At 47.3% G+C, this 25,008-nt stretch overlaps 1 protein-coding gene and 1 long non-coding RNA gene across 36 annotated transcripts in view; one reads left to right on the top strand and one right to left on the bottom strand.

The window, feature by feature from the left end:
* Positions 1-2,677: 2,677 nt before the first annotated feature.
* Positions 2,678-8,360, bottom strand: LOC106145427 (uncharacterized). 34 transcript variants are annotated; one of them, XR_013435571.1, is made up of 6 exons: positions 8,231-8,342; positions 6,194-6,219; positions 5,146-5,243; positions 4,065-4,503; positions 3,390-3,610; positions 2,678-3,296 (listed from the first exon to the last, which is right to left on the bottom strand). It is a non-coding gene; the product is annotated as an uncharacterized LOC106145427 (long non-coding RNA). The 34 variants fall into 34 exon arrangements; XR_013435574.1 differs by having other exon boundaries at positions 5,146-5,194; XR_013435567.1 differs by lacking the exon at positions 6,194-6,219 and having other exon boundaries at positions 5,146-5,194; positions 8,231-8,360.
* A 6-nt stretch (positions 8,361-8,366) lies between these two features.
* Positions 8,367-25,008, top strand: part of Ncapg2 (non-SMC condensin II complex subunit G2) — a 59,155-nt gene continuing 42,513 nt past the window's right edge. Inside the window, exons 1-7 of one of the 2 annotated variants that reach the window (XM_078040944.1) lie at positions 8,367-8,505; positions 9,676-9,815; positions 11,458-11,574; positions 16,382-16,570; positions 17,704-17,818; positions 19,627-19,781; positions 21,785-21,919. In XM_078040944.1, the coding sequence (XP_077897070.1) occupies positions 11,497-11,574; positions 16,382-16,570; positions 17,704-17,818; positions 19,627-19,781; positions 21,785-21,919 (672 nt within the window). In that variant the 5' untranslated portion in view covers positions 8,367-8,505; positions 9,676-9,815; positions 11,458-11,496. Of the gene's footprint in view, positions 8,506-8,562; positions 8,582-9,675; positions 9,816-11,457; positions 11,575-16,381; positions 16,571-17,703; positions 17,819-19,626; positions 19,782-21,784; positions 21,920-25,008 lie in introns of those variants that run through there. The other variant, XM_078040945.1, reaches the window with a different exon arrangement.

Here is a 25,008-nt window from a genome sequence, read left to right as displayed (position 1 = left end):
TAATTAGGTGGATAAAATATCTTTATTTTATTTTTATGTGTTGCTGAGGATCAAACCCAGTGCCTCACAGGTGCTAGGCGAGTGCTCTGCCTCTGAGCCACACCTCAGCCCTCAGATGAGCTTTTTGCAAATATTTCCTCCTAGTTCTCAGGCCAGGCCTGCTGTGAGTGGGCCCGTGAGGTGCAGAACAGCAGTTCTCAGGCTACGCCTTCCCTGAGTGGGCCCGTGAAGTACAAAACAGCAGCTCTCAGGCTGCACCTGCCCTGAGTGGGCCCATGAGGTGCAGAACAGCAGCTCTCAGGCTGCGCCTGCCCTGATTGGGCCTGTGAAGTGCAGAACAGCAGTTCTCAGGCTGTGCATAATCCTGATTTATTCCATTTTGTAGAATTGTATTTGGTCATGAACTACTTACTCTATGCTGAATACCTGAGCCAAAGTATAATGACTCTGTACGTTATTTGTACAAGTAAACCGCCACCATCTGCCCAGTAAAACCAGAAGGCACAACGTGATAGAATCAGGAGCACATGGACACGTGGCCACCTTTTGGCCATCACACCAGCATTTCCTAGGCTTGCTCTTGTACTCAGGAAGGAGAAAGATAAGGGGAAGAAGGCAGAAGAACAAAACAAGCCTAGGACACATAAAAAGGGCAGAACACCTCACCTCTTGGGTACCAGCTATGGCCCCCTTCTCCCTCATGGAGAAATCTGTTACCCTTTTTAAATAAGCATATGAAGCAGGGTGCTTCTCTAATGTTCAGACTTCAACATGTGAGGGAGCAGAACTGGTCAACGATAACCAGCGGTATCATATTTGGAGGTTCCATGGAGATCTACACCAAGGTAGGCTCCTCTCCCCACACCCCACATCTGTTTGAGGTGCATCTTTCTGTCTCCTTCATTTTGGAGGAATGATGGGCACCTGTTGGCTACTTAAATGCAGTTAGTGCAGCCACCACTCTTCAAGAGTCAGGTGAAAGGTTTCCTGGCCTAGGAGCTCTCAATCACCTGTTCAATACAGAGCAGGCATGTTGGGTTCTTCCAAAGCCACTTCCTACTCTTCTGTCCAGGTCTGGAGAGCAATTGGCGTGAGTACACATATCCTAGTCCCTATCTGCCTTGGATGAGTGGAGGTGGAGGAAGGAGTATGGAACAACTGTGGAATTTCCAGCCTGAGCTACACTCAGGCGAAAATCCTAAGGTTCCTTCTTTTGAATCCCCTCCTGACCCCACTAAGGGGTATCTAGGGTAATTGATAGATGAATGGCATTGAGGGAAAGCCCCAATTACATTTGCCTCCTGTGGGCCACGCAACCCACCCCTGCATCCATTCCCTCCTGAATGCTCTACTTCCTTAGCAGATCAGAAACAGCAGCAATTCAGATTGTAAGACTGAGAGAAAGACATGGGATGATTAGTAAGAAAACACCCAGTTCCCTCTGTTCACTTAGCCAGTCTTCACCAGCCAGTTTAAAATCTCCCATTACTGTTTCTGTGCTCAGATGCACTTAATATATTAAAAAAAAAGCCACACGAGGGAGGCACTCTATTTAACTAACCCTCCACTACACTCCTCTGGAAAGGGGTGTCTGTTATACGCCAACAACCAATAGATGTTCCCCTTACCTTCTGGAGATCCCTTTAGTCTACAGGACGGCATTAGACACAAAAGGTTAAGACACATACAATTATTTTCTTTTTTCCATGGGTTTTCGTAATCAGGAGTTATAGTGGCAGGGAGGAGAGCAGTAACGCCCTTAAGTCTGAATCCTCCCAGGGTCTCTGGCACAGGCAAACGGGGACCCTAGCACTTTCCCAAAGGAGGCCGGAAATAACTTTGGCAAAGCCAGGTGATGAGAGACAGGTTTTCTGGACTATAATGAAGCTCAAGTTTAGGGAGATGTCCCTAATATATTGGATAAACAGTTTTCTCTGATAAAGGAGAAAACCTGAATTTTCCTTCACTCATTTAGGAGCTTCTCTCTCAAATCAGTGTGTAGACTGACCACTAGTCGACATACTGGGAAATTACAGATGATCAGGAAAGTGCCTTGTTTCCATGTGTTGTCAGGCCTGACCTCACTCTCCACCATGAGAGAAGGCCTTATGGAATCACCCACTGAGGAAGAGAAATCAAGGGGGCCCCCAACGTTAAGAACAAACTCAGGGAGATTTCTGGAGGATCTAAATAAATATATTGGGATGTTTCAGATTTTATGCCAGGTGTTTGACTTCCCCTGGAAGGACATTATGTTATTACTTAGCTAAACTTTAGCCTCCAATAAGAAGGAAGCTACCCTAAAGCAAGCAGCTAAAAAATTGGGGGATGGACCTACATCTTGTTGTGAGGATGGCCTTAGGCCTGAGCCTAAGCAACTCCATTTTTAAAACTCCAGTTTGAAACTGCCGTGAGTGGGCCCGTGAGGTGCAGAACAGCAGGCACACCTAAGGAGCCCTGCAGTACGGCCTGAGACACAAACAAGTCTCCCCACCCTGACAAGCTCCGAGTGAAGCCTCTGGCAGGCTGTCCTTACCCCATAAGAGGGAGAGGTGAAAAGATCAGGGTGGAGATGACCAGACAGATGTTTTAACCCCAGGGTAAATGGTGTCACTGAGAGATCAGGGGGTTAGGGTGGGGTGAATTTGAACATTAGCAATGCACGCCTAGGCAAGCATGTGAAGTAGGGTTTATTTAAAAAGCGGTAACAGACTTCTCCCGTGTTCTGCCTTCTTTATATGTCCTAGATTTCCTTTCTTCTCCTGCCCTCTTCCCCTTTTCTTTCTTCTTTCTGAGTATGTGAGTAAGCCTAGGAAATGCTGGTGGGATGCCCAAAAGGTGGGAAACAGGTGGGCTGAGGGGGAAGGGCAGGATGGAGCAGTCAAGGACAACCTTATGGCTTCCTGTAGGGAGGGGCAATTTCTGGGACTCGTTACCTTGGCAACAGTGGAGCAGGGGGAAGTTCTTGATAAGGGTGGAGGAAGGGCTCTGAAAGAATTAACATCTCAATCCTTCAGGGGACAGTCTCCAACTTCCCAGACTCACTCAAAATTGGCTTCCGTGATCTGACCTGACTCGATTTACCCATCTATACTGACAGCCTGTCTAATTCTGGCTACACCCCCACCCGATTTTAGGAGCTCCTTACTGCTGTAAGGAAAAGGGACAACGACTGTTCTGGCTTCTTCAAGCTGGAAGGGGGCAGTGTGGGGCAAGCAGTTCCCTTTTGGAAGTCAGGTCGGATTGAAGTCTGGTTGGGGAAGAACAGTCGTAAAGTCATCTGGGGATGAGTGCTTCTAGGAGAGAAACAGAAAACATGAGTACTAAATAAATGGAGCAGCATCTGGAACATGTCAGGGTACACCATGAAGATAAGAGAATTCTCTCACCATAACAAGGTTGCAGAGGACAAAGCCTTCATTTGGGATGTAAATCTTCAACATGTGAGGAAGCTGAATTCGTCACGATAACCGGCAGAATCAATATTAGAAATTCATATTGGAATGGGATGAAAGATTCAGCAGTTGCCTGCCTATCAGGTGACCTGCAGGTGTTCAGTGAATGGCAGCCCCTGAATGGCAGGTGTGAATTCATTGCCATTCAGCAAATTCTAACATTGTGGAGAGAGAAGTGTTTAGTCTGTGCTGATGGCGCAGCTGGCTCTTGAAGGCCCAGCTAGGTCTTTAAAGAACTCATTGATTTTAGTGGGGACTCAGGGCCAACACCTCCTGTCTGGAGTCTGCTGGAACACGGTGACTCTCACAAAGCCTTTCTCTGGCTGAGGCAGGCGTGTGGCAGGAGCAGCCCCAGACACAGCCCCTGTTGCTGCAAAGGTCTTGCACACTGTGGTCACTTGCTCAGGCAGCTGCCCCATCCCTGCCCACTCCCTGCTGTGATTCAAATCCCCAATGTGGCACACGGGGGGGGGGGGGGTCTCCTCTCCTCTGGCTGGACATGCCTTGCTACATCAACTTCCTAGTAGTGCACCCATCATTCTATACTACTTGTTTAAGTGATATTTTTGATGTATTGAGTTACATAATACCCAGCTGCATTTTGCTCACATTGTTTCTCTGGGCAGGACTGGCTCCTCTGGTGGCAGTGCCACTTCAGTCTCATCAAGACCTTTAGGCTCCAGTGCCGAAAACAAAGCCTGCCCAGACACTTAGGGCATGAGAAAGTGTGGCCCAGGAGTGGGGGGTCCTCACAGGGCAGGTAAGGCAGGTGGCTGCTTGCAGTGCACGTGGTGTGAGGCCTTAGGAGCTGGGGAGGAGTGCAGAAGCAGGAGGGTGGAGCAGGAGAGGAGATGGGTTGGGAGGACATGCTCTGGAGGGGGCAGGCTGGCTTCTGGGGCTCCCTCTCTACTTCCTGGGAAGGAAGCAGAAGGCCTGGGAAGACAGGTCCTGCCTGAGGCGCTGACCCATGCTGCAGCAGTCACTACAGCAAATGGGGGCTGTGGTCTGCTGGGCGGCAGGCTCCCCTCACCAACAGGAGGAGGGGGATCTGAAAAGATGCACCATCTTGTCTTAGTGTTTTGTGCTACAATACAATTCCTGACTCTGTAATTTGTCCATTATTAAAATAAAATGGGGGGAAGCGTTGGGGATGGACCTCACTGGTGCTCTGCCACTGAGCTATAGCCCCGATCCTTTTTATTTTGAGACAGGGCTTAAGTGGTTGAAGCTGGCTGGCTTCAAACTTGTGATCCTCCCTCTTCAGCCTCCCAAGTAATTTGGATTACAGAAGTGCACCACCACACCAAGCTGAGACTGAGTGATTTACGAAAAACTAAAATTTATTTTTTCCCCTTCTGGGGCTGAGAAGTGCAAGCTCAAGGCACCAGCAGGCTCCCTGTCTGGTAAGGGTCCCACTTGCAAGAGGATACTTCTCCTCACATGGCAGAGAGCAAAATGGCAAAGGGGCAGACTCCCTGAAGACCTCTTATAAGGGTACCTTATCCTGCCCAGTAGGGAGGTGCCCTCCAGGCCTGGTCACCTCTCTTCCCAACAATGTCACATTGCAACACAGATTCCTAGAGGGGACACACTCAAACCTGTTAGTGTTTTAGTCAGCTTTTTCGCTGCTGTGACTAAAGGACCCAACCAGAACAACTGTAAAGGAGGAAAGGTTTACTTGGGGGCTTACAATTTCTGAGGTCTTCGTTCATAAAAGGCCAGATCCATTCCTCAGTGTTCTAGGTGAGGCCGAACATCATGGTAGAAGAGTGTGGCAGAGGGAATCATCTCACATGATGATCAAAAAGCAGAGAGAGACTCCATTGGCCAGACACAAATATACACGCCAAGCCACACCCCAATTCCCACCTCCTCCAGCCACACCCTACTACTCCAGTTACCACTCAGTTAACCCCTATCAGAGGATTAAGGCACTGATTGGGTTAAGACTCTTTCAACCAATCATTTCTCCTCTTGTTCTTGCACTGTCTCACATGTGAACTTTTGGGGGATACCTCACGTCCAAGTAACAGTCAGCTTTGCTCTCTGTGACCAAAATACCTAACAAAAACAATTTAGAGGGAGAAGTTTATCTGGGCTAATGGTTTCAGAGGTTCAGTCTACAGTCAGCCAACTCCACAGCTCTGGGCCCAAGGTGAGACAGAACATCATGGCAGAAGGGTGTGGGGAAGGAAAGCAGCTTAGGACAGGCAACAAGGAAGCAGAGGGACAAGATATATAATCCCCAAGGCACATCCCTAGAGACCCACTTCCTCTAGCCATGCCCACCTGCCCTAGTTAACACCAGATTAGGCCATTCAAATGATTACTCTATCACTTGGATTAACCCACTGATCAGGTCACAGCTCTCATAATCTAATCATTTCACCTTTGAGCATTCCTGCATGGCCACAGTTTTTGTTTTTGCAAGGGGGGGGGGGCGGTGCACCACAGCCAAACCCTAAAAATCCGTAGCAGTGTGCCATTTTTCAATGGTTCATATTCTTCCAGATCTTTTTTTGGACAGGGTTAACTGTAATTTGGCTGACTGGCTTGACAGTGAGGTCTGCATTCAACAAGTGGGTTATTTAGAACATATCCTATAAATTTAGTGATTTCAATCTGTAGTTGTACAAGGTCTGACAAAAACATTTATACCAGTAGTGAGTTTTTAACTTTAAAAAACTGTATTGGCAAATATGCCTTCAAACAAAGAGCAACAGACATCACAAATGTACCTGGGTAGTGGTTTTTGGTAAATTTCCTAGAAAAAGAAAAGGGAATGACCCCAAGTGTCTGGGTAAAACATCTGGGAAGTCCAGTGGTTTCTAAGGCTCTGCTTTCAACAAAAGTTGGAAAACCAATCAAGTTTTTAGCTGACAAAAACTAAATAAAAGGAATCAATGACAGGCAGAAAGATGTTATTTAAGTAAAATATTGTGCAAAGAACTTACAGACATCATAGAGCCTCTTGGGGGTATGGGTTCCTAACGCACCTGTGGCTCCCCCTTGCACTTGCTCAGCCATAATTTCCCCTTCCTCCCCTCCTCACTCATCTTCTTCCTTTTCATCCTCCCTGCTCCCACTCTTCTCCCTCGTTCCTCCCTTTCTCTCAGGTTCTTCCTCCTGCCTTTTCCTCCCTCTCCCTGCCCCTCCCTCCTCTTCCCGCCCCCATTTCTCCAACTTCTCCCCACCCCCAATCCTCCCACGCCTCTTCCGGCCCCTCCCCATCTCAACTCCTCCCCTCCCCATCCTCCCACCCCTCTTCCCGCCCCTCCCTACTCCCTCTTCCAGCCTCTCTCCTGTCCAACTCCTCCCCTCCCTCAATCCTCCCACCCCTCCCTCCTCCCTCTTCCGGCCTCTCTCCTGTCCAACTCCTCCCCTCCCCATCCTCCCACCCCTCCCTCCTCCCTCTTCCGGCCTCTCTCCTGTCCAACTCCTCCCCTCCCCATCCTCCCACCCCTCTCCTCTCCAACTCCTCCCCTCCCCATCCTCCCACCCATCTTCCCGCCCCTCCCTCCTCCCTCTTCCGGCCTCTCTCCTGTCCAACTCCTCCCCTCCCCATCCTCCCACCGCTCTTCCCGCCCCTCCTTCCTCCCTCTTCCGGCCCCTCTCCTCTCCAACTCCTCCCCTCCCCATCCTCCCGCCCCTCCCTCCTCCCTCTTCCGGCCTCTCTCCTGTCCAACTCCTCCCCTCCCCATCCTCCCACCCCTCCCGCCTCCCTCTTCCGGCCCCTCTCCTCTCCAACTCCTCCCCTCCCCATCCTCCCACCGCTCTTCCCGCCCCTCCCTCCTCCCTCCTCCAGCCTCTCTCCTGTCCAACTCCTCCCCTCCCCATCCTCCCACCCCTCTCCTCTCCAACTCCTCCCCTCCCCATCCTCCCACCCCTCTCCTCTCCAACTCCTCCCCTCCCCATCCTCCCACCGCTCTTCCCGCCCCTCCCTCCTCCCTCCTCCGGCCCCTCTCCTCTCCAACTCCTCCCCTCCCTCAATCCTCCCACCCCTCTTCCCGCCCCTCCCCCCACCACTTCCTGCCTCTCTCCTGTCCAACTCCTCCCCTCCCCATCCTCCCACCCCTCTCCTCTCCAACTCCTCCCCTCCCCATCCTCCCACCGCTCTTCCCGCCCCTCCCTCCTCCCTCCTCCGGCCCCTCTCCTCTCCAACTCCTCCCCTCCCTCAATCCTCCCACCCCTCTTCCCGTCCCTCCCCCCACCACTTCCTGCCCCTCTCCTGTCCAACTCCTCCCCTCCCTCAATCCTCCCACCCCTCTCCTCTCCAACTCCTCCCCTCCCCATCCTCCCACCGCTCTTCCCGCCCCTCCCTCCTCCCTCCTCCGGCCTCTCTCCTGTCCAACTCCTCCCCTCCCCATCCTCCCACCCCTCTCCTCTCCAACTCCTCCCCTCCCCATCCTCCCACCGCTCTTCCCGCCCCTCCCTCCTCCCTCCTCCGGCCTCTCTCCTGTCCAACTCCTCCCCTCCCTCAATCCTCCCACCCCTCTTCCCGCCCCTCCCCCCACCACTTCCTGCCTCTCTCCTGTCCAACTCCTCCCCTCCCTCAATCCTCCCAGGCCTCTTCCCGCCCCTCCCCCCTCCACTTCCCGCCTCTCCCCCCACCACTTCCCGCCTCTCCCCCCACCACTTCCCGCCCCTCCCAACTCCTTTCTTCCCTTCCTGCCCCTTCTCCAACTCCTCCTCCCTCCTCCTCCTCTTCCTTCCCTCCTTCTTGCCCCCATCCGCCTCCTCCACGTCCTCCGACGAGGAGGCGGCAGGACACGTACCAGCGCGGTGACGTCAGCGCACGCACAGGCCGCGGAGGCCGGCCGGGTGCGCCCTATGGCCTCGAGACCCGGACCGGGCTCGGCGGCCCGAGGCCACGCCCAGGAGGCGGGGCCAGAGAGCCTGCGCGCGCGGAAGTGTGGGTGGTACCAGAGGCCTCCGCCGCAGCTCTCGCGAGAGCACCCGTAGATGACGCGCAGGAGGGCGGGCGCGCTAGGGCGCCGGCGGGTGTGTTTGAATCTGGTCCGAGCGCGGGAATCGGCGGGTCTGGGGCGAGGTGAGCGCCGGGCGAGTAGCCGAGTGGGTCCACGGCCCGGCCCCAGGCGGGCGGGCGAGCAGGCAGCGCCACGCGGGTGGGTTGCCTCAGCCCTCTGCCCCGGGCCGCGATTGGCACTTGGGGTGCGGGGGCGGACGGGCCGCGGGCGAGTAGCCGCGGAGACCCCGACCGCACCGGGAAGCGGAACCGGCCCTGGACCCGAGCCTGACCAGACGGCACCCAGCCCAGGACCGGGGGCTGACTCCGACGGGACCCCAGCCCTGGACCCAGGACTGACCAGAGAATACCCACCCTGTATTCAGGAATGACTCAGATAGGACCCCAGCCCCGGGCCAGAGACTGACTCGGAAGGACCCCAGCCCTGGACCCAGGACTGACCAGAGAATACCCACCCTGTATTCAGGAATGACTCAGATAGGACCCCAGCCCCGGGCCAGAGACTGACTCGGAAGGACCCCAGCCCTGGACCCAGGACTGACCAGAGAATACCCACCCTGTATTCAGGAATGACTCAGATAGGACCCCAGCCCCGGGCCAGAGACTGACTCGGAAGGACCCCAGCCCTGGACCCAGGACTGACCAGAGAATACCCACCCTGTATTCAGGAATGACTCAGATAGGACCCCAGCCCCGGGCCAGAGACTGACTCGGAAGGACCCCAGCCCTGGACCCAGGACTGACCAGAGAATACCCACCCTGTATTCAGGAATGACTCAGATAGGACCCCAGCCCTGGACCCAGAACTGACCAGAGAAATCCCACCCTGTATTCAGGAATGACTCAGATAGGACCCCAGCCCCGGGCCAGAGACTGACTCGGAAGGACCCCAGCCCTGGACCCAGGACTGACCAGAGAAATCCCACCCTGGACTCAGGACTGACTCGGATAGCTCCCCAACCCTGGACAGGAGACTGTCTCTGACAGGATCCCAGCCCTCGACAGAGGACTAACCAGAGAAGCCTCACCCTAGACCCAGGACTGACTCAGACAGGCCCAGCCCCGGACCCAGGACTGACTCAGATGAGATACTACCCCTGGACCCAGGACTGACCAGAGAAACCCCACCCTGGACTGGGGACCAACTAGAGGTACCCCAGCCTGGGCCCAAGACTGACTTAGGCAGGACCCCAGCCCTGGACAAGGGAACTGACTAGAGATACTCTACTCTAGTCCTAGGGCTGAGCCATACAGGATCCCAACATTGGACCTCGCACTGACCAGAGACCCTCGGCTTGCTGAATCAGGCAGGACTCCAGCCTTGAAGCAGGACTGACCAGAGAGTCCCTACACTAGACCTAGGACTCACTCAGGTAGGACACTGAACTGATCCAGACAGGACTCTGGACCTGGGATGATCTAGGGAAGATGTGTCCCTGAACCTGGGACTGACTCAACTAGGACCCTGCCCTGGAACTGGAAAAAGTGACAAGAATCAGGTCAAAGGGGAGGGTCTCAGATCTGCCTGCCTGGGGCATGTGACTCCATGTGCTTACTGTATCTTATTGGATTGTTTAGTTTTCTAAAGCTGTGAATTGGTGCTAACCATTATTATTCTTCAAGCTTGTTGCTGGCCAGTCTCTGTTCCCTCTTCAGTTTCTTGGTCTGTAGGAGTTTTGGCCCATCATTCAACCACTTGAGTTTAGGGATTAGATAGCTGTATGTAGGTTTACATATGTGGGGACTCATCAGTCTGAGGTTGTATTCTACTTTTGTTTGTTCACTTTAGAAATTAAAACCTAGGGCAGGGTTGTGGCTCAGCGGTAGAGCGCTCACCTAGCATGGGCGAGGCCCTGGGTTCAATCTCCAGCACCACATAAAAATAAACAAATAAAGATATTATGTTCAACTACAAACTAAAAAAAAAAAAAAGATGAAATTAAAAACTAGGATTATATGTTAAGATGACTTCCTATTCTCAAAAGTATCACCAGTAATTTTCATATTGCACTATTTATAGCAATGCAAGTTATGTTTTAAATTTTTATGGCTTTTTTTTTTTTTTTTTGTTTTGTTTTGTTTTAATTTTTTTTATTGGTTGTTCACAACATTACAAAGCTCTTGACATATCATATTTCATACATTAGATTGAAGTGGGTTATGAACTCCCATGGCTTTTTTATTAGAGCATTATAATTGTACATAGTATTTGGGCTCATTTTGACAAAACAATACATACAAGCAATTTGATTTACATCCCCATTTTCCCCCTTTCCCTTCCCTCCTCCTTTTCCCATTCTCTCCTCTTTTACTGATCTTCCTGTCATTCCTAAAGTAAGGGGTTCTGTTGCAAATATGTTCCATCATTTGCTATTCCTTCATCTTTAGGTGACATATTTAGAGTAGGGTGTGGCTAGCAGTGGTGTAAATGTAAATAGGATTGATTGGGGAACCATATGCAGGAAGGAGGGTGCAGGGAGTCCCCCTGAGCTCTAATCCACAGGGGCAGGGAGGAGGGCGCTGAGGTTGGGCATGCCTAATGCACATCTAAACAAGTTTCCAGGTGTCCCCAGAGCCACCTGGTCCTCACTTGGAATAACAAGCTCATGCTGAATAATAAGAGACTGTAGGTAGGATCCTCCTGTTGGGAAAATGACCCTTTAGAAAGGAAGAATCTTCAGAATTCATCATTGGGGACCAACCTGTTCTGCTGTTGAGTTAACTCAGATCTTCCTGAGCTGGCTTCTTAACCCTAAAAGGGATAGGAGGTGAGCTTCTTTGGGCCATTTGAATTTGTTCTTTCCTTAGTTGGTAACTTCATTAACAACTGATAATGACATTATTGATATTATGTTGATAATATCCTCAGAGAAGAAAACATTTTTCAGATTATGCATTTTGTATTCTTAGAAACTATCTACCATAGGTGGTACAGGAATTTAATACCAAATTAAATCCTGTAGGAAAAGATACATTTGCAAATGTAAGTTCTGGTATGCTTTTGTTTTCCATTAGGGTTACAAAACAAATGCCATTTGAACAGTTTCATCTGTCATGGAAAAGCGTGAGACGTTTGTACAAGCAGTGTCTAAGGAGCTGGTTGGAGAGTTTTTGCAGTTTGTTCAACTTGACGTAAGTGGTTTGGCTTTATTGTGATGTTAAGTATTAAAGATCCAAAATTATTATGTCCCTAAATGAGATACATTTATATCATCCTTAGGAAACAACCACTATTTTAAATAATATAGCAAATTTTTTAGATTCAAAAGGCTGAGCTAAGTATAGAAGATAAACAGAAGTTAACCAGTTAAAGACCAGTCGAAGGGAGGGATCCCTTAGGACTGGAGAAGGCAGTTTGAACCTGGAGAGGTTCCGCAGGGCCAGAGTGCAGGTGTAAGGAGTGGAAGGGAAGGGGAGGCCCTCTTGGCTTTGGCAATAGACGTTTGTGTGTTTTGTGTTAGGAGTGCAACACATGTGTATTTAAAGTCCAAAAGACTGTTGTTGCAAACAGCATACCCCAGTGTTCCTAAAACCACAGTTAGCTGAACTGATGATACATGTTAACATCAATTTAAATCAAAAGGTAAAAGTGGCTCTTGGGAGCACATCAGTGGCTTCCTGATGACAGGTGTTCCAAGGCGCCTTTCCTCCAGTGGCCCCTGTTGCTATGAGCATGTGCAGTGTTGCTTGGCAGCCAGTGGCATCTCAGTGGACTTCTGAATTATGCCTCATACTAATGAAGTATTAGTTTTAGTTTATAATTAACCGGCTTTATTAACAATAAGTACCTGTGTAGCTCATAGTTAAAAAAAATAAAAGTGGTATATGTAAGGTTATGTGTTGCTTGGTTTCATCAAATTCAGTGTTGAAATACCATTTTGTGTAACAAGGACAATTTCCCATATTCAATCTGATAAGAACTAAAGAAAGGACTTTCCAGGGACAGTGGCACATTCCTTAATCCCAGAGACTTGGGAGGCTGAAATAGAATTGCAAGTTCAAGGCCAGCCTCAGCAACTTAGTGGGACTCCGTCTTGAGATAAAAAATTAAAAACAGGGTTGGGTATGTAGCTCAGGGGCAGAGCACCCATGGTTCAATTCCCAGTGCAAAAAAAGAAAGGTAGTATTGACATAAGTCAGTTTGAGGTGGCCTCTCCAAGGACAGCTAGTTCTGCTATGTGTTTACACGTGTGTTGCTGACAATCATTGCATTCTGCAAAATTGGTATGGCAGATGCCTATAATCCCAGCAGCTTGGGAGGCTGAGGCAGGAGGATTACAAGTTCAAAGCCAGTCTCGGGGCTGGGGTTATGCCTCAGCGGTAGAGCGCTCGCCTAGCACATGTGAGGCACTGGGTTCAATTGTCAGCACCACATAAAGATAAATAAAGGTATTGTATCCATCTACAACTAAAAAAAAAAAAAAAAAAAAGCCAGCCTCAGTAACAGTGAGGCCCTAAGCAATTCAGTGAGACCAAAATAGGGCTGGGGATGTGGCTCAGTGGTCAGGTGCTCCTGGTACCTCTCCCCCACAATACTGGAACCTACTAAAATGGCAGTTTTATGCATATTAAGTCACTAAGAAACACATAAGTACTACACTAAGTGTGACATTTTACCTTAACAAATATTGGAATTTATAAGTGGAAGTGGGTGCCTATGCTTGCATGACATACCTGTCCCTCCTGTGTGCGGGAAGAGAACAAGAGAAGAGAGAAACAAAGACACTGCTAGCCTGAGGGACAAGCAGTGTGGCCGGGGATGGGGTGGTGAAGTGGAGGGACCTGTGAGTGAATGGGGTACTTATGCTGAGAGGCAGATGTGATGGACTTGGCTGCCAGGTGCCCAAGGCGTGTGTTTTGCATGATCCTGGTGGCTCCATTGAGCAAGGTACACTTTTCTGCATTTACCAGGTGTTTCTTGCTCATAAAATTTCTCACATTTTTTCTCAAATAGTTCCCTAACACATAGATAGCATTGGAATAAATTTCCAAACATGTGTTATGGAAAACTGACTGTTCCCTGTGTTTTGTCCTCTTTGGAGACTCTCTGACAGGGAGGATACAGCACTGAGGAGTCTTTTTTTTTTTTTTAAAATACAGCAAATTGAACCTAGGGATGCTCTACCACTGAACTACATACCCAACCCTGTTTTTTACTTTTTATCTTGAGACTGGGTCTTATAAGTGGTCCAGGCTGGCCTCAAACTTGGCAATTCTCCTGTCTCAGCCTTCCAAGTAGCTATGATTACAGGTGTATGCCACCAGATTGGTGGGGATTCGGTCCTTCAACAGAGTTGTCAAGTGCTTCTGTGTGCCAGGCACTGCTCTGAGAGTTGGAGCTATGGTGCATGCACAGCAGAGGTTCTGCCTGAATGGAGTTGATATTTCAGTTGCAGAAGGAGAGAAGCTAAGTATACAAAGCAGGGAAGGGCAGGAGGGCTTGGTGATTAGAGAAGGCCTCTAGGAGGTGACATCTGACAGAGGTCTGAAGGGACCCTAGAGATTTGTAGTAATGGAGAGGCAGGGTACACTTGGGAAGGAGGAAAGCACAAGGTGAAGATGGAACTGTAGCCAGTTAGGTCCTATAGAACCTTGTAAGTGGGAAAAGGGCCGCTTCCTCTGTATCACCCATACAGAGGGGGATAGGAAGGAGAGGGTATCAGTGTAGGGTGCCAGGGCTCGCCTAGTGAGGACTGGAAAGTGGCTTTGGGTATTGTGGACCTCGGTAGGAATGATTGGTGGAGCTGTGAGGTGGGCCCTAACTCATGAGGTTCAGATTCAGATGCACCTCCACACAAGTAGTGAAGGTGATGAGGCTCACAAGAAATACAAAGCTCCTGCGCAGGGGCCTTGTCCCAGGTGGAGCCGGGAGCATGTTGCCCAGGGACACAGGTTGACCCTTCACTACAGGATCAGGAGGGAGGAAGGATCAGGCCCCTGTTTCCTCCCTTCTCTTTCCTCTTAAAATAACTGCAAAGTTGAAAGAGACGTGGCAAGAATGGTTCCAAGCACACTGAGACCTCCCAGTGGCTGCACTGCTACCTGTCCTCAGCCTTGTGTTCACACATGGTTTGAAAACACTGAGTCAGCTGTAGACCTCCTTACCCCCCAATTTAAGTGTATATATTTTTAAAGTATTCCATTTTATAACCACATTAAGATCCTCAAGCTGGGTGCAGTGGGGCACACCTGTAATTCCAGCTGCTAAGGAGGCGGAGGCAAGAGGATCACAAGTTCCAGGCCAGCCTCAGCAACTTTGTGAGTCCCTGTCAAAATAAAATAACAGTGTAGGGGCTAGCTTAGTGGAAGAACTCTTGCCTAGCACACATGAAGCCCTCGGTTCTATCTTCAGCACCACAAATACACACAGAAAAGAATCTTCAAAATCTGAAATTTAACACTCCAGTAATACCTTTTTGTGCAGTACATATTCATATTTGCACTAGTGTCCTTCTCTGCAGTGCTTCCTGAACCAGGCCCAGTCCAGAGTCATGTGTTTCCTTTAGCTGACATGCTCTTTGGGTATCTCTCCACCTTCCTGTTCTTTCCATAGCACTGAGGGTTTAAGAGTGCCTCTCTGTGGCTCTTGAGAAAACCCTTCCCTCTGTCTGATGTCTGAGTAGATCCAGTTTCTGCACCATTTCAGCAGCACTGTCAGAACCAGAGCATGCATCAGTCCCGTGTGGGTTGCTGGTGTCCATTAGTCTGCACTGGGGCTGCTGTTTTCCCTTCTTAAGCATCAGCAGCCTTTGGGGATATGTTGGCGCTGCAGATGACCTGCTTCTCAGCAGACTTCTACCTGCTCATTTCTGCAACCTTTGAAAACCTTGCTGAGTCTTTGTGATAATGGTGGTAAAGTTGTGCATATTCCATTACTGTTCAACTGCACTCTGCAGCGTGCCATTGCTACTAATGTAAGGTTTGTTATTATTTGTTATTAAGTTGGTATAAGTAATAGTACACTGTTGATTCTGACTTGGTAGGCAATGTCACCATATTGGTCCTCAGATTGTCCCAGAGTGGCTGCAGTAAGTCCCTTTAACTGGACTCTGTAGTTCTTTTTTTTTCATGGTTCTGGGGGTTGAACTTGGAGCCTCACACATGTTGGATAACTGCTCTACCCCTGAGCTACATGCCTAGCTCTTTAAAAAATGTTTATTTTGAGACAGGATCTTGCTAAGTTGCCTTGACTAGCCTTGAATTTGCCAGTCCTCTTGTATCAGCCTCCTAAGTCGCTGCAGTGATAGATCTGTGCCCGACTCAATTCTGTATCTTTTTGACAATGATCTATATTTGAGATATTGAAGAGTAGGTGAGGACTTCTGCCCGGAGTGAGAGGAAATGGGTCCAGGGGATAGTTGGGGAAATCTGAAAGGGTCTCATTGGCTAAAGGAGAGATCACTGTCTAAGGAGGAGTAGAAGATGATTTTGAGGGTCCACATGGGGTTGGACATCAGAAACTGAAAGTAGAATCATTCTGCATGAGGTCGTTATTGTTTAGTATTCTTTAATGACCTAATTATAGGTGTGGAGTTGGTGAACTTTGAGGGGAAGGTTTTGCTAAGTGGGTGAAATTTAAACTCTAAAGATTAGATCCTAGGAAAGAACAAGAGGAAGAATTCACTCCATTCTAATTGATAGTACCTATACTTTTCTCCTTTTAGGCTTCTGAAGACTGTGACTACGCTTTTTTTTTTTAATATTTTTTTTAGTTGTAGATGGACACAATATCTTTAATTTTATTTATTTATTTATTTGTATGTGGTGCTAAGGATCGAACCCAGGGCCTCAGGCATGTGAGACAAGCACTCTACCACTGAGCCACAACCTCAGCCCCAGTGTGACCATGCTTTTGTAACTAAGTTAACAAACTTTTCTTTTGATGATATTTTGAAGAATATACAGCTAACTTTTATTTTTTTGTGTGTTTATTTTACAGAAGGATGCCTCTGACCCTTTCAGCTTAAATGAGTTGCTAGATGAATTATCAAGGAAACAGAAAGAAGAATTATGGCAAAGATTGAAGAATCTGCTAACAGAAATGTTGTTGGAAAGCCCGGTGGATGGGTGGCAATTAGTGGATGTCCAGTGTCAAGATAGTATGGAGACAGATGGTGTTCCAAAAGTGGTATGTTCTCTATTTTTTTTTTTCAGTTGTTGATAGACCTTTATTTTATTTATTTATTTATATTCAGTGCTAAGAATTAAATCCAGTGCCTTACACATGCCAGGCAAGTGTGCTACCACTGAGCTATAGCCCTAACCCCAGTACGCTATCTTTTAAAAATAAAAAAATTACTCCTTTGAAGGGGTATTAAAAAAATACAGTATTTATTGTGCATTACTGATTTTTTTTTTTTTTTTTTTTTTTTTATGGGCGGGAGGAATGGGGATTGAACTCAAGGACACTCAAACATTGAGCCATATCCCTAGCCCAATTTTCATTTAGAGACAGGGTCTCACTGAGTTGTTAAGTGCCTCACTAAGTTGCTGAGACTGGCTTTGAATTTGCAATCCTCCTGACTCAGCCTCCTGAGTCTCTGGGATTACCCATGTGCACTACCATGCCCAGCTGTGGTTCTGGGTGTTGAGCCCAGGACCTTGTGCGTAGTAAGCAAGCACTCTACTGTTGGGGGCATCCCTAGCCTAGAAGTCAGTTCTGTTTGTAGTTTTGCCTACGTCCCAGCCTGTCTTCTCGCACTCACTATTGCTGTTTTAGGATTTTCAACTGTCCCAGCCTGCTGCCTCACACTCACTATTGCTATTTTAGGATTTTCAACTGTTGGGTATCAAACTCAGGGCCTCACACGTGCCAGGTGAGCACTCTACCACTGAATTCCATCCACAGCCCTAGGACAGCTGACTTACTCTGCTTCAGTTCAGTCATCAAAATAAGCCAGAAGTGGCTTGCTTTTAGTAATTTAGTATCAAGTTTCTTTTTCTTTTTTTTAATATATATTTTTTTAGTTGTTGAGGGACCTTTATTTTCTTTATTTATTTATATGCAGTGCTGAGAATTGAACCCAGTGCCTCACACATGCTAGGCAAGTCCGTTCCACTGAGCCTCAACCATAGCCCCTCAAGTTTCTTTTACTTATTTATTTATTTTGTGGTGCTGGGATTGAACCCAGGGCCTTGAGCATGCAAGGCAAGCACTTTAACAAGGATCTGTATCCCTAGCCCTCAAGTTTCTTTTAAACATGAACTTTAAGGTGATTTGATACACTCATGCTTTGATTTTTTTTTTTTTTTCATTTATAGAAAAAAAGCATAGAGATAATTCAGGCAATCACATCTGTGATTCTGGCTTCTGTGCCAGTGATCAATGAAAGTGAGAACTACGAGGCCCTCTTGGAATGTGCTATCATCTTAAACGGTAAGTGCCTCTAGTGTGAGTGGCCTTCTGTTTCAGCAAGGTGGAAGCAAAATGGCTTAATGGCAAAGCTTACACTCAGAAAAGGAGTGTCCTATAAGTGCTGAGCAGCTTACAGTCTTGGCTCTGTGAAGGTGTTTCAGTGGTGAAGAGGAACAGTTTTGAATAGCTAACTGCTATTATCGAGTCAAGAATGTCAGTCTTGACTCACTGGACTAGTGACCAAGAGCTTATTTGAAGGACAGTGTCTGATTATAAATTTGTCAGCTTGTGTTACTGTCAGGTAAGTATCATTTGTCACCAAAGATTTGTGGCATTGATTTTTTTAAAAAAATATTTTTTTAGTTGTAGATGGACATAAAACCTTTATTATTTTGTTTATTTTTATGTGGTGCCGGGGATTGAACACAGTGCCTCACACATGCCAGGCAAGAGCTCTACCAGTGAGCCACAACCCCTGCCCCTGTGGCATTGTTTTTTATTTTTTAAATCTGCCATGAGCATGATCTGAGGAGAAATTGCAGACTCCCAGGATGCTTACCAGGTTTTAGCTGGACTATAAGGCAAGAGCTATTAACTTAGGAGGCCTTAGTCTGGATTAATGAAAAATATAATTGTGAAATATTTACATAAAGTTACTTTACACATATAAAATATGTAAAAGCAATGCTTTGTTCTTTTTTGATATATATAACAATAGAGTATATTTTAAAAGCAGTGTTATCTTCAGGATTGGGTTTTTTTTTTTTTTTTAGGACCATTTCCAAGAACCCTTATCTGTCACTAGATTAGTGTGTTTTCATGTCACAGATTGTCTGGTCAGACCTCTTTCTTGCCATCACTTAGATTTTGTGGTGTTACTCTGTATTCTTGAAGTACAGTATCTCAAAAAGTCAACCCAAATTAATATAAAAATAGTTTCTAAATGCTGCGTGATTTTTAGTACCAGTTTATTTGTGCAGTCTCCAGATAACTTTATTTTGTTTGATACTGGGCATCAAACCCAAGACAATTTATCACTGAGCTACATCCCTAATCCTTTTTATTTACTTATTTATTTGGTGCTGGGGATCGAACCCAGGGCCTTGTGTGTACAAGTCAAGCACTCTACCATCTGAGCTATATCCCCAGCCCCTGTTATTTTTTACTTTGATACAGGTGTTGGTAAATTGCTTAGCCTAACTCAAATTCGTGATGTTTCTGCCTATGCTCCCAGGTTGCTGAAATTTCAAGCCTGTGCCACTGCCCCTGACTTTAAATAACTGATAAAATGATTAATGCTAACCTTGTAGTTATTGCTGTGTTCCCAGTCAATTTCAGAATTTTACATTTGTATAATGGCATTCAGAAATCTATGGATAAGTATGAACACAGTTAATATTATTGAGTTTTTCTGTTTATATAACCATTCCAGATTTTTTGTTGTTTTCATTTTTTAGTTTTGGTATGTGGATTGAACCCAGAAGCACTTTACCACTGAATTATACTCCTAGGCATTTTTATTTTGAGACAGGGTCTTACTTAGTTGCTGAGGCTGACTTCAAACTTGGAATCCTCCTGCCTAATCCTCCTGAGTCACTGGAATTACAATGACCACACGTGGTTTGTGTCTGTCTTTATAATAGTAGTAGATCAGTTTTTTATTAAACATTCACATTCTACAAATGATGTTCATAAATCTTCGGCAAGTTAAACTTAAGTTAACATTTTTTGCTTAACAATGATTCTTGGTACAGAGTCAATTCTGTTTACTGTTAAAACTGAGGTGACAATTGGCTCACTAATGGAGAAACCACTGTGCTCTGTCCTAGGCATTTTATATGCACTACCTGAATCTGAAGGAAAACTCCAGAGCTCCATTCAGGATCTGTGTGTCACCTGGTGGGAGAAGGGCCTGCCTGCCAAGGAGGACTTGGGGAAGACTGCCTTTATCATGCTGCTGAGGAGGAGTCTGGAGACTAAAACAGTGTGTTTGCATTCTTAGTGCATACTTCACTAAGGGGCTGTGTGTGGCTGCCAGAGGCCTGCTAAGGCGGCCTCCCGTGTAGGGGTTCTTCACCGCCTCAGATGTGTAGAAGTCAAGGGTGGGTGTGGCAGCTCCATGCAGATTGAAAGCCAGGCTTCCTCCTCTGTTTTCTGGGCTGTGGCTTCTCTCTTGTGACTTCAGTAGGGAGGCAGCTGCTCCACCTGTACTGCCTCATACCCATTCAGGTCGGAAGAGGGTGGGAGAAGAGAGGGCTAGCTTCCACTGCTACTGTTTGCAGGAGAATGAGAGAAGGGCTGGGCTGCGGAGAGGTGCTTGTGTGTGTCGTGCTGAGGGGGCGGGTGGGTCAGGAGCATTGGAGATCCAGGTGTGCTTGTGGGTAGTTGGGTTTGTTTACTGGCTGGGCCAAGGGGGAGACAGTGCCTCTGAAAGCTGATTTCACTTGGACTGTTTCTCAGGCTTTCATCCTGGCTCTCCAGTCCAGAAATCTAGAAAATGAGTAATTGTCCTAGAAAATCAACAATTGGATCTCCACATAATAATACATAGGTACATTTTAGCAAATTGGAAATAAAAATCATGCATAATTCCACCACCCAAGGTACTCATTGTTATTTTAGGACACCAACGAGAGTTTTTGTTTTTGGTACTGGGGATTGAACCCAGGGTGCTTCACCACTGAGCCACATGCCCAGTTCTTTTTTTTTTTTTCCTTCATTTTGAGACAGAGTTTTACTAAAGTTGCTTAGCATCTTCCTAAGTTGCAGAGGCCGGCCTCAAACATGTGATCTTCCTGCTTCAGCCTCCTGAGTAGCTGGGATTACAGGCATCCTCCACCATGCCTGGCTCAAGGGTAGTTCTTACTGACCCACTTCTAATATCTCCTTCCTTAGGATGGATTCTGTAGGATATGAACTTGAGGTTTTTTCTTTTGTTGGGGTGTTTGGGATGGAACCTGAGGCCTCAAGCTTGCTAGGCAAGTACTCTTACCACTAAGCTGCATAACTAGCCCTTTATAAAAAATTTAATTTTGAGACAGGGTCTTCCTAAGTTGCCCAGGCTGGTCTTGAACTTGCCATCTTCCTGCCTCAGCCTCCCAAGTAGCTGGGATTTCAGATATGCACCTCTCCTAACTTGATGGCTTTTGAGGGTTTTCTAAAAGCTTGTACCTATTGAGTTCCCACCAACTATATCTGGGCTTCTGTGTCTAGACCCCATCTAAGAGCAGTGAGTATTAGAATAGAAAGCCTTTCGGCTGTACCTCAGCTCAGTCATTTTCCCTGCTGGACAAGGGATTAACTGAGAAACCTTTTTTTTTTTCATGAGAATTTATGCCATCACTGATTTGTCTTTTTAAAATCCACTTTCTGTGCCACTTAGCTTTAAAATCAATACTCCATTTTTAAGTAGTCACTGACCACTTGAGAGTTTTTCAATTTAATATAAAAAAATGAAGAATTTGGTTCCCTAGTTGCACTGCTACATTGCAGGAGCTTAGTTGGCAGATATGGGTAACAGCTGCTGCAGTGGCCTAAGAGGACAACATCCTCATCCTTGTGAATAGCACTGATTTCTGATTGCTTTTGCCATTTTACAAAAATGTTCTCTAGGGCTGGACATAGTGGCACATGTTTATAACCCTAGCAACTCAGGATGCTGAGGCAGAAAAATCACAGCTTCAGGGCCAGCCTCTGCAACTTAGCAAGACCCTGTCTCAAAAACTAAAAAGGGCAGAGGATGTGGCTTAGTGGTAGAGCACCCCTGGGTTCTATCCCTAATGCTAAAATAAACAAAGTTCTTTAGAGCTCCAAGGGGGATTCACAAATTTTTAAGATCTGTTTTCACTTGTCACTATTTCCTACTTTTTGATGATTCATCTATAATTATTATTTGTGACATAAAATATACTTTGAAATAAGACCTTATCATTCATTAAAACAACCAAAAAACAAGTATAACGTTTTTCTTTCCCTTGTTGTTTCTAGGGTGCAGACATATGTCGGCTCTGGCGTGTTCATCAAGCTCTATACTGCTTTGATTACAATTTGGAGGAAAGTAGAGAAATCAAAGATATGCTGCTTGAGTGTTTCATAAATGTTAATTATGTCAAGAAAGAAGAGGTAAGTGGGTGTTTCTGCTTTGGTCTCTTTGGCTACCTCCCAGTAGATGTTCTTCCCAGATTATGTGGCTGCTGTTGCGTAGTCTTGGTTCCCAGGGAGAGCAGGCTCAACCATTGAGACCTCCATAGTCACCACACGTTGTGTTTCCTGCAGGGCAGTGTCAAAGCAAATACTTTACAAGTCCTTGCTTAGTTTGTCACTTGGTCAGATGATAACAGGAGTCTCTGAATCCTGGGGGGCATAAATTACATTTTAAATTAAGAGGGTTAAAAATGGAGGGTTGGGGCTGTAGCTCAGTGGCAGAGCACTTGCCTAATGTGTGAGGCACTAGGTTCGATCCTTAGCACCACATTAAAAAAATAAGCAAATAAAAATAAAGGTATTCTGTCCATCTACAACTACAAAAACTGGGGGGGGGGCGGGAATGAGGCTGAGAAAGTTTGTTCTTGTGGATTAGGTCTGACTTCTGCCCAGATTCTTTGGGGGTTTGGGGATGAATGCATGGCCTCATACATGCTGAGCTCACGGTCTTGCACTGATCCATACTCCCAGCCAATGCTTTTTCTACCACAGTGCTGGGGCTTGGACCTAGGCCTCCCGAGTTCTGGCTAGTTCCCTGCCACTGAGCTGCACCCAGTGCCTTGTTCCCGCTGTAACCAGCATGTGCTTAGGACTGTCCTCATAGGGTTCTCCATTTCCCTTTCTCACCCATCCAATAATTCCAAGGGAGGCTTGTGGCCTGCTGCCCTGCTTGTCCTGAGGCTGCTCACACAAGGCAACTGAGCACCAGGAACTTGGCCAGTGCAAATCAAATGTGCCTTAGATGTAAGATGCATGTGAATATGAGGACTTACATGAAAAAATGTTTTGGGTACATTGTTTTCCTTTTTTTTTTTTTTTTATGGTGCTGGGGATTGAACCCAAGGTAAGCACTCTACCAACTAAGCTATATCCCCAGCCCCTTGGGTACATTGTTTTATATAAAATACTATTAAAATCAATTTCCTTTTATTAATGTGGCTACCAGAGAATTAAAAACTGGAATGGCTCTGTGAGGTGCGTTTAGTGTGGACTGTGCCCTTGCTGTGTCCGAAGCTGCTCTGACATAGCCTGTTTGGGTTTTTGGTAGCCTGACAGATGGTGACAGGGCATCCTCCTCCTCTGAAACAGTTGCCTGCTCCAGGTTCCACAGCTGTTGTTGGGATGACAGGTTTGCTGGGTGTGCAGCCTCTGAGAGTGTGTGTGCTCATCCTTGTTTGTTTGCCTGGTGGGCCAGGACCTTAGTCAGATAATTGGGCCTCAGTGTTCACCAGGATCAGAGCAGCCCTGTCACAGCCTCCCTGCGAGGAGCAGATGAGGCCATGCTAGGGAAACAGCCAGTGCAGTTGCCCGTGAGCGAGCGTGCAGGGAGGGTCTCAGCTTGGGTTGTCTGTGGTTGCTGTGTGACACTGTTGCTACTGGAGGGACTCTGGACACATCCTACACCCTCATCGCCAGGATTGTTAGGAAGTTTGGGAGAGTAAAGAAGTTATCAGGGTAGTCACAGCCGGGCACAGTGGTATACATCTGTAATCCCAGCGGCTCAGGAGGCTGAAGCAGGAGGATCCCACAAGTTCAAAGCCAGCCTCAGCATTGGTGAGGCACTAAGCAACTCAGTGAGAACCTGTCTCTAAATAAAATACAAAACAGGGTTGGGGATGTGGCTCAGTGGTCCAGTGCCCCTGAGTTCAATCCTTGGTACCAAAAAAAAAAACAAACAAAAAATGGGGAGTCATGCCAATCTGTTTATTTACATCAACTCACGTGAGCAGTTGAATTGCACCTGTTTGTCCCACAGCTGTGTGCAGGTGTGTGGCATAGGCTTAGGTTTGTTGTGCCCCCCCCCCACTGCCTTTTAAATTTTGTGCTCCTGTGAGTGTAGAACACCTATGCTGTTTCCTAATCAGTCACTGATTAAGTCAGCTCACTTCCAGTCATTTTGAGCCACAACTCTTCTGGGGATTGGGGCCTGCACATGCCAGGTGAGCTTTGGGTCACTGAGCTATAGCAGCCCTGCCCTGCATGCTGTCTACTCCTGCTGGATACTGCTGTTTTTAACATGGTTTGGTTTGGGTTTGTGTGCACTGGGGCTTGGACTGAGGGCCTCTGTCATGCTGAGCAAGTGCTTTGCCACTGAGCCACACTACCCTACTGGCCTCCTTCCAGTTAGCCTGCTGTTTCTTCAGGCCACGCTGTCTGTAGTGGTGCTGGTGAGCAGCAGAGACCGTGGTGTGGTCACTGGTAAGTTGAAGGGCAGTGTAATGTGTCCCACAGAGTGCGAATTTGTACTCTTAGCTCATAGTGCAGCTGTAGTCTAGTAGCATGCACATAAATTAATCTTACACTGTATAATTAATGTCATCAGGCTCAGTATGTATGAAAATTCTCACTTGGCAAACACTTAACCTCTTATCTACTGAGTCTAATTTCTTTTTTTGGTACTGGGAATAGAACCTCAGGTGCTCCACCACTGAGCTATATTCCTAGCTCTTTTTATTTTTTATTTTGAGACAGAATTTTGCTAAGTTGTCTGTGGCCTATTGAAGCTGCTAAGGCTGGCCTTGAACTTGGGATCTTCCAGCCCCAGCCTCCTGAGTTGCTGGGATTGCAGGTGTGTCAGCCCCCAGACTGGCTCAAGTGTTTTCATTTATCACAGTTTAAGTAAACTGTTACTCAGTTCCATTTTAGGCATTTTATTTTATTTATTTATTTTCTTGGTACTGGAGATTGAACCCAGGGGACACTTCACCATTGAGCCACATCCCCAGCTCTTTTTCCCCCCCCAGACAGTGTGTCAGTAAGTTGCTGAGGCTGGCCTCTAACTTGTGATCCTCCTGTCTCGGTCTCCTGAGTCACTGGTATTACAGGCCTATGTCACCATGCTTGGCTCATTCTTTGATTCTGGACCTCCTATCCACAGTGGAGCCAGAATGAAATGTTTATGGACCCCTGGTTTGGGTCTGTATGGTTCTGCCAGAACAGAGGCACTCAGGGTAGCCTCTACTCCATCCCAGGGCAGGAGACTCTGCAGCTCCAGGGTCGCACAGGCT

Source organism: Ictidomys tridecemlineatus, chromosome 2 (genome assembly GCF_052094955.1).
Source record: "Ictidomys tridecemlineatus isolate mIctTri1 chromosome 2, mIctTri1.hap1, whole genome shotgun sequence".
Classification (NCBI taxonomy): Eukaryota; Metazoa; Chordata; class Mammalia; order Rodentia; family Sciuridae; genus Ictidomys; species Ictidomys tridecemlineatus.
The sequence above is the reverse complement of the archived record's forward strand: the minus strand, read 5'-3'. Positions and strand labels throughout refer to the sequence as shown.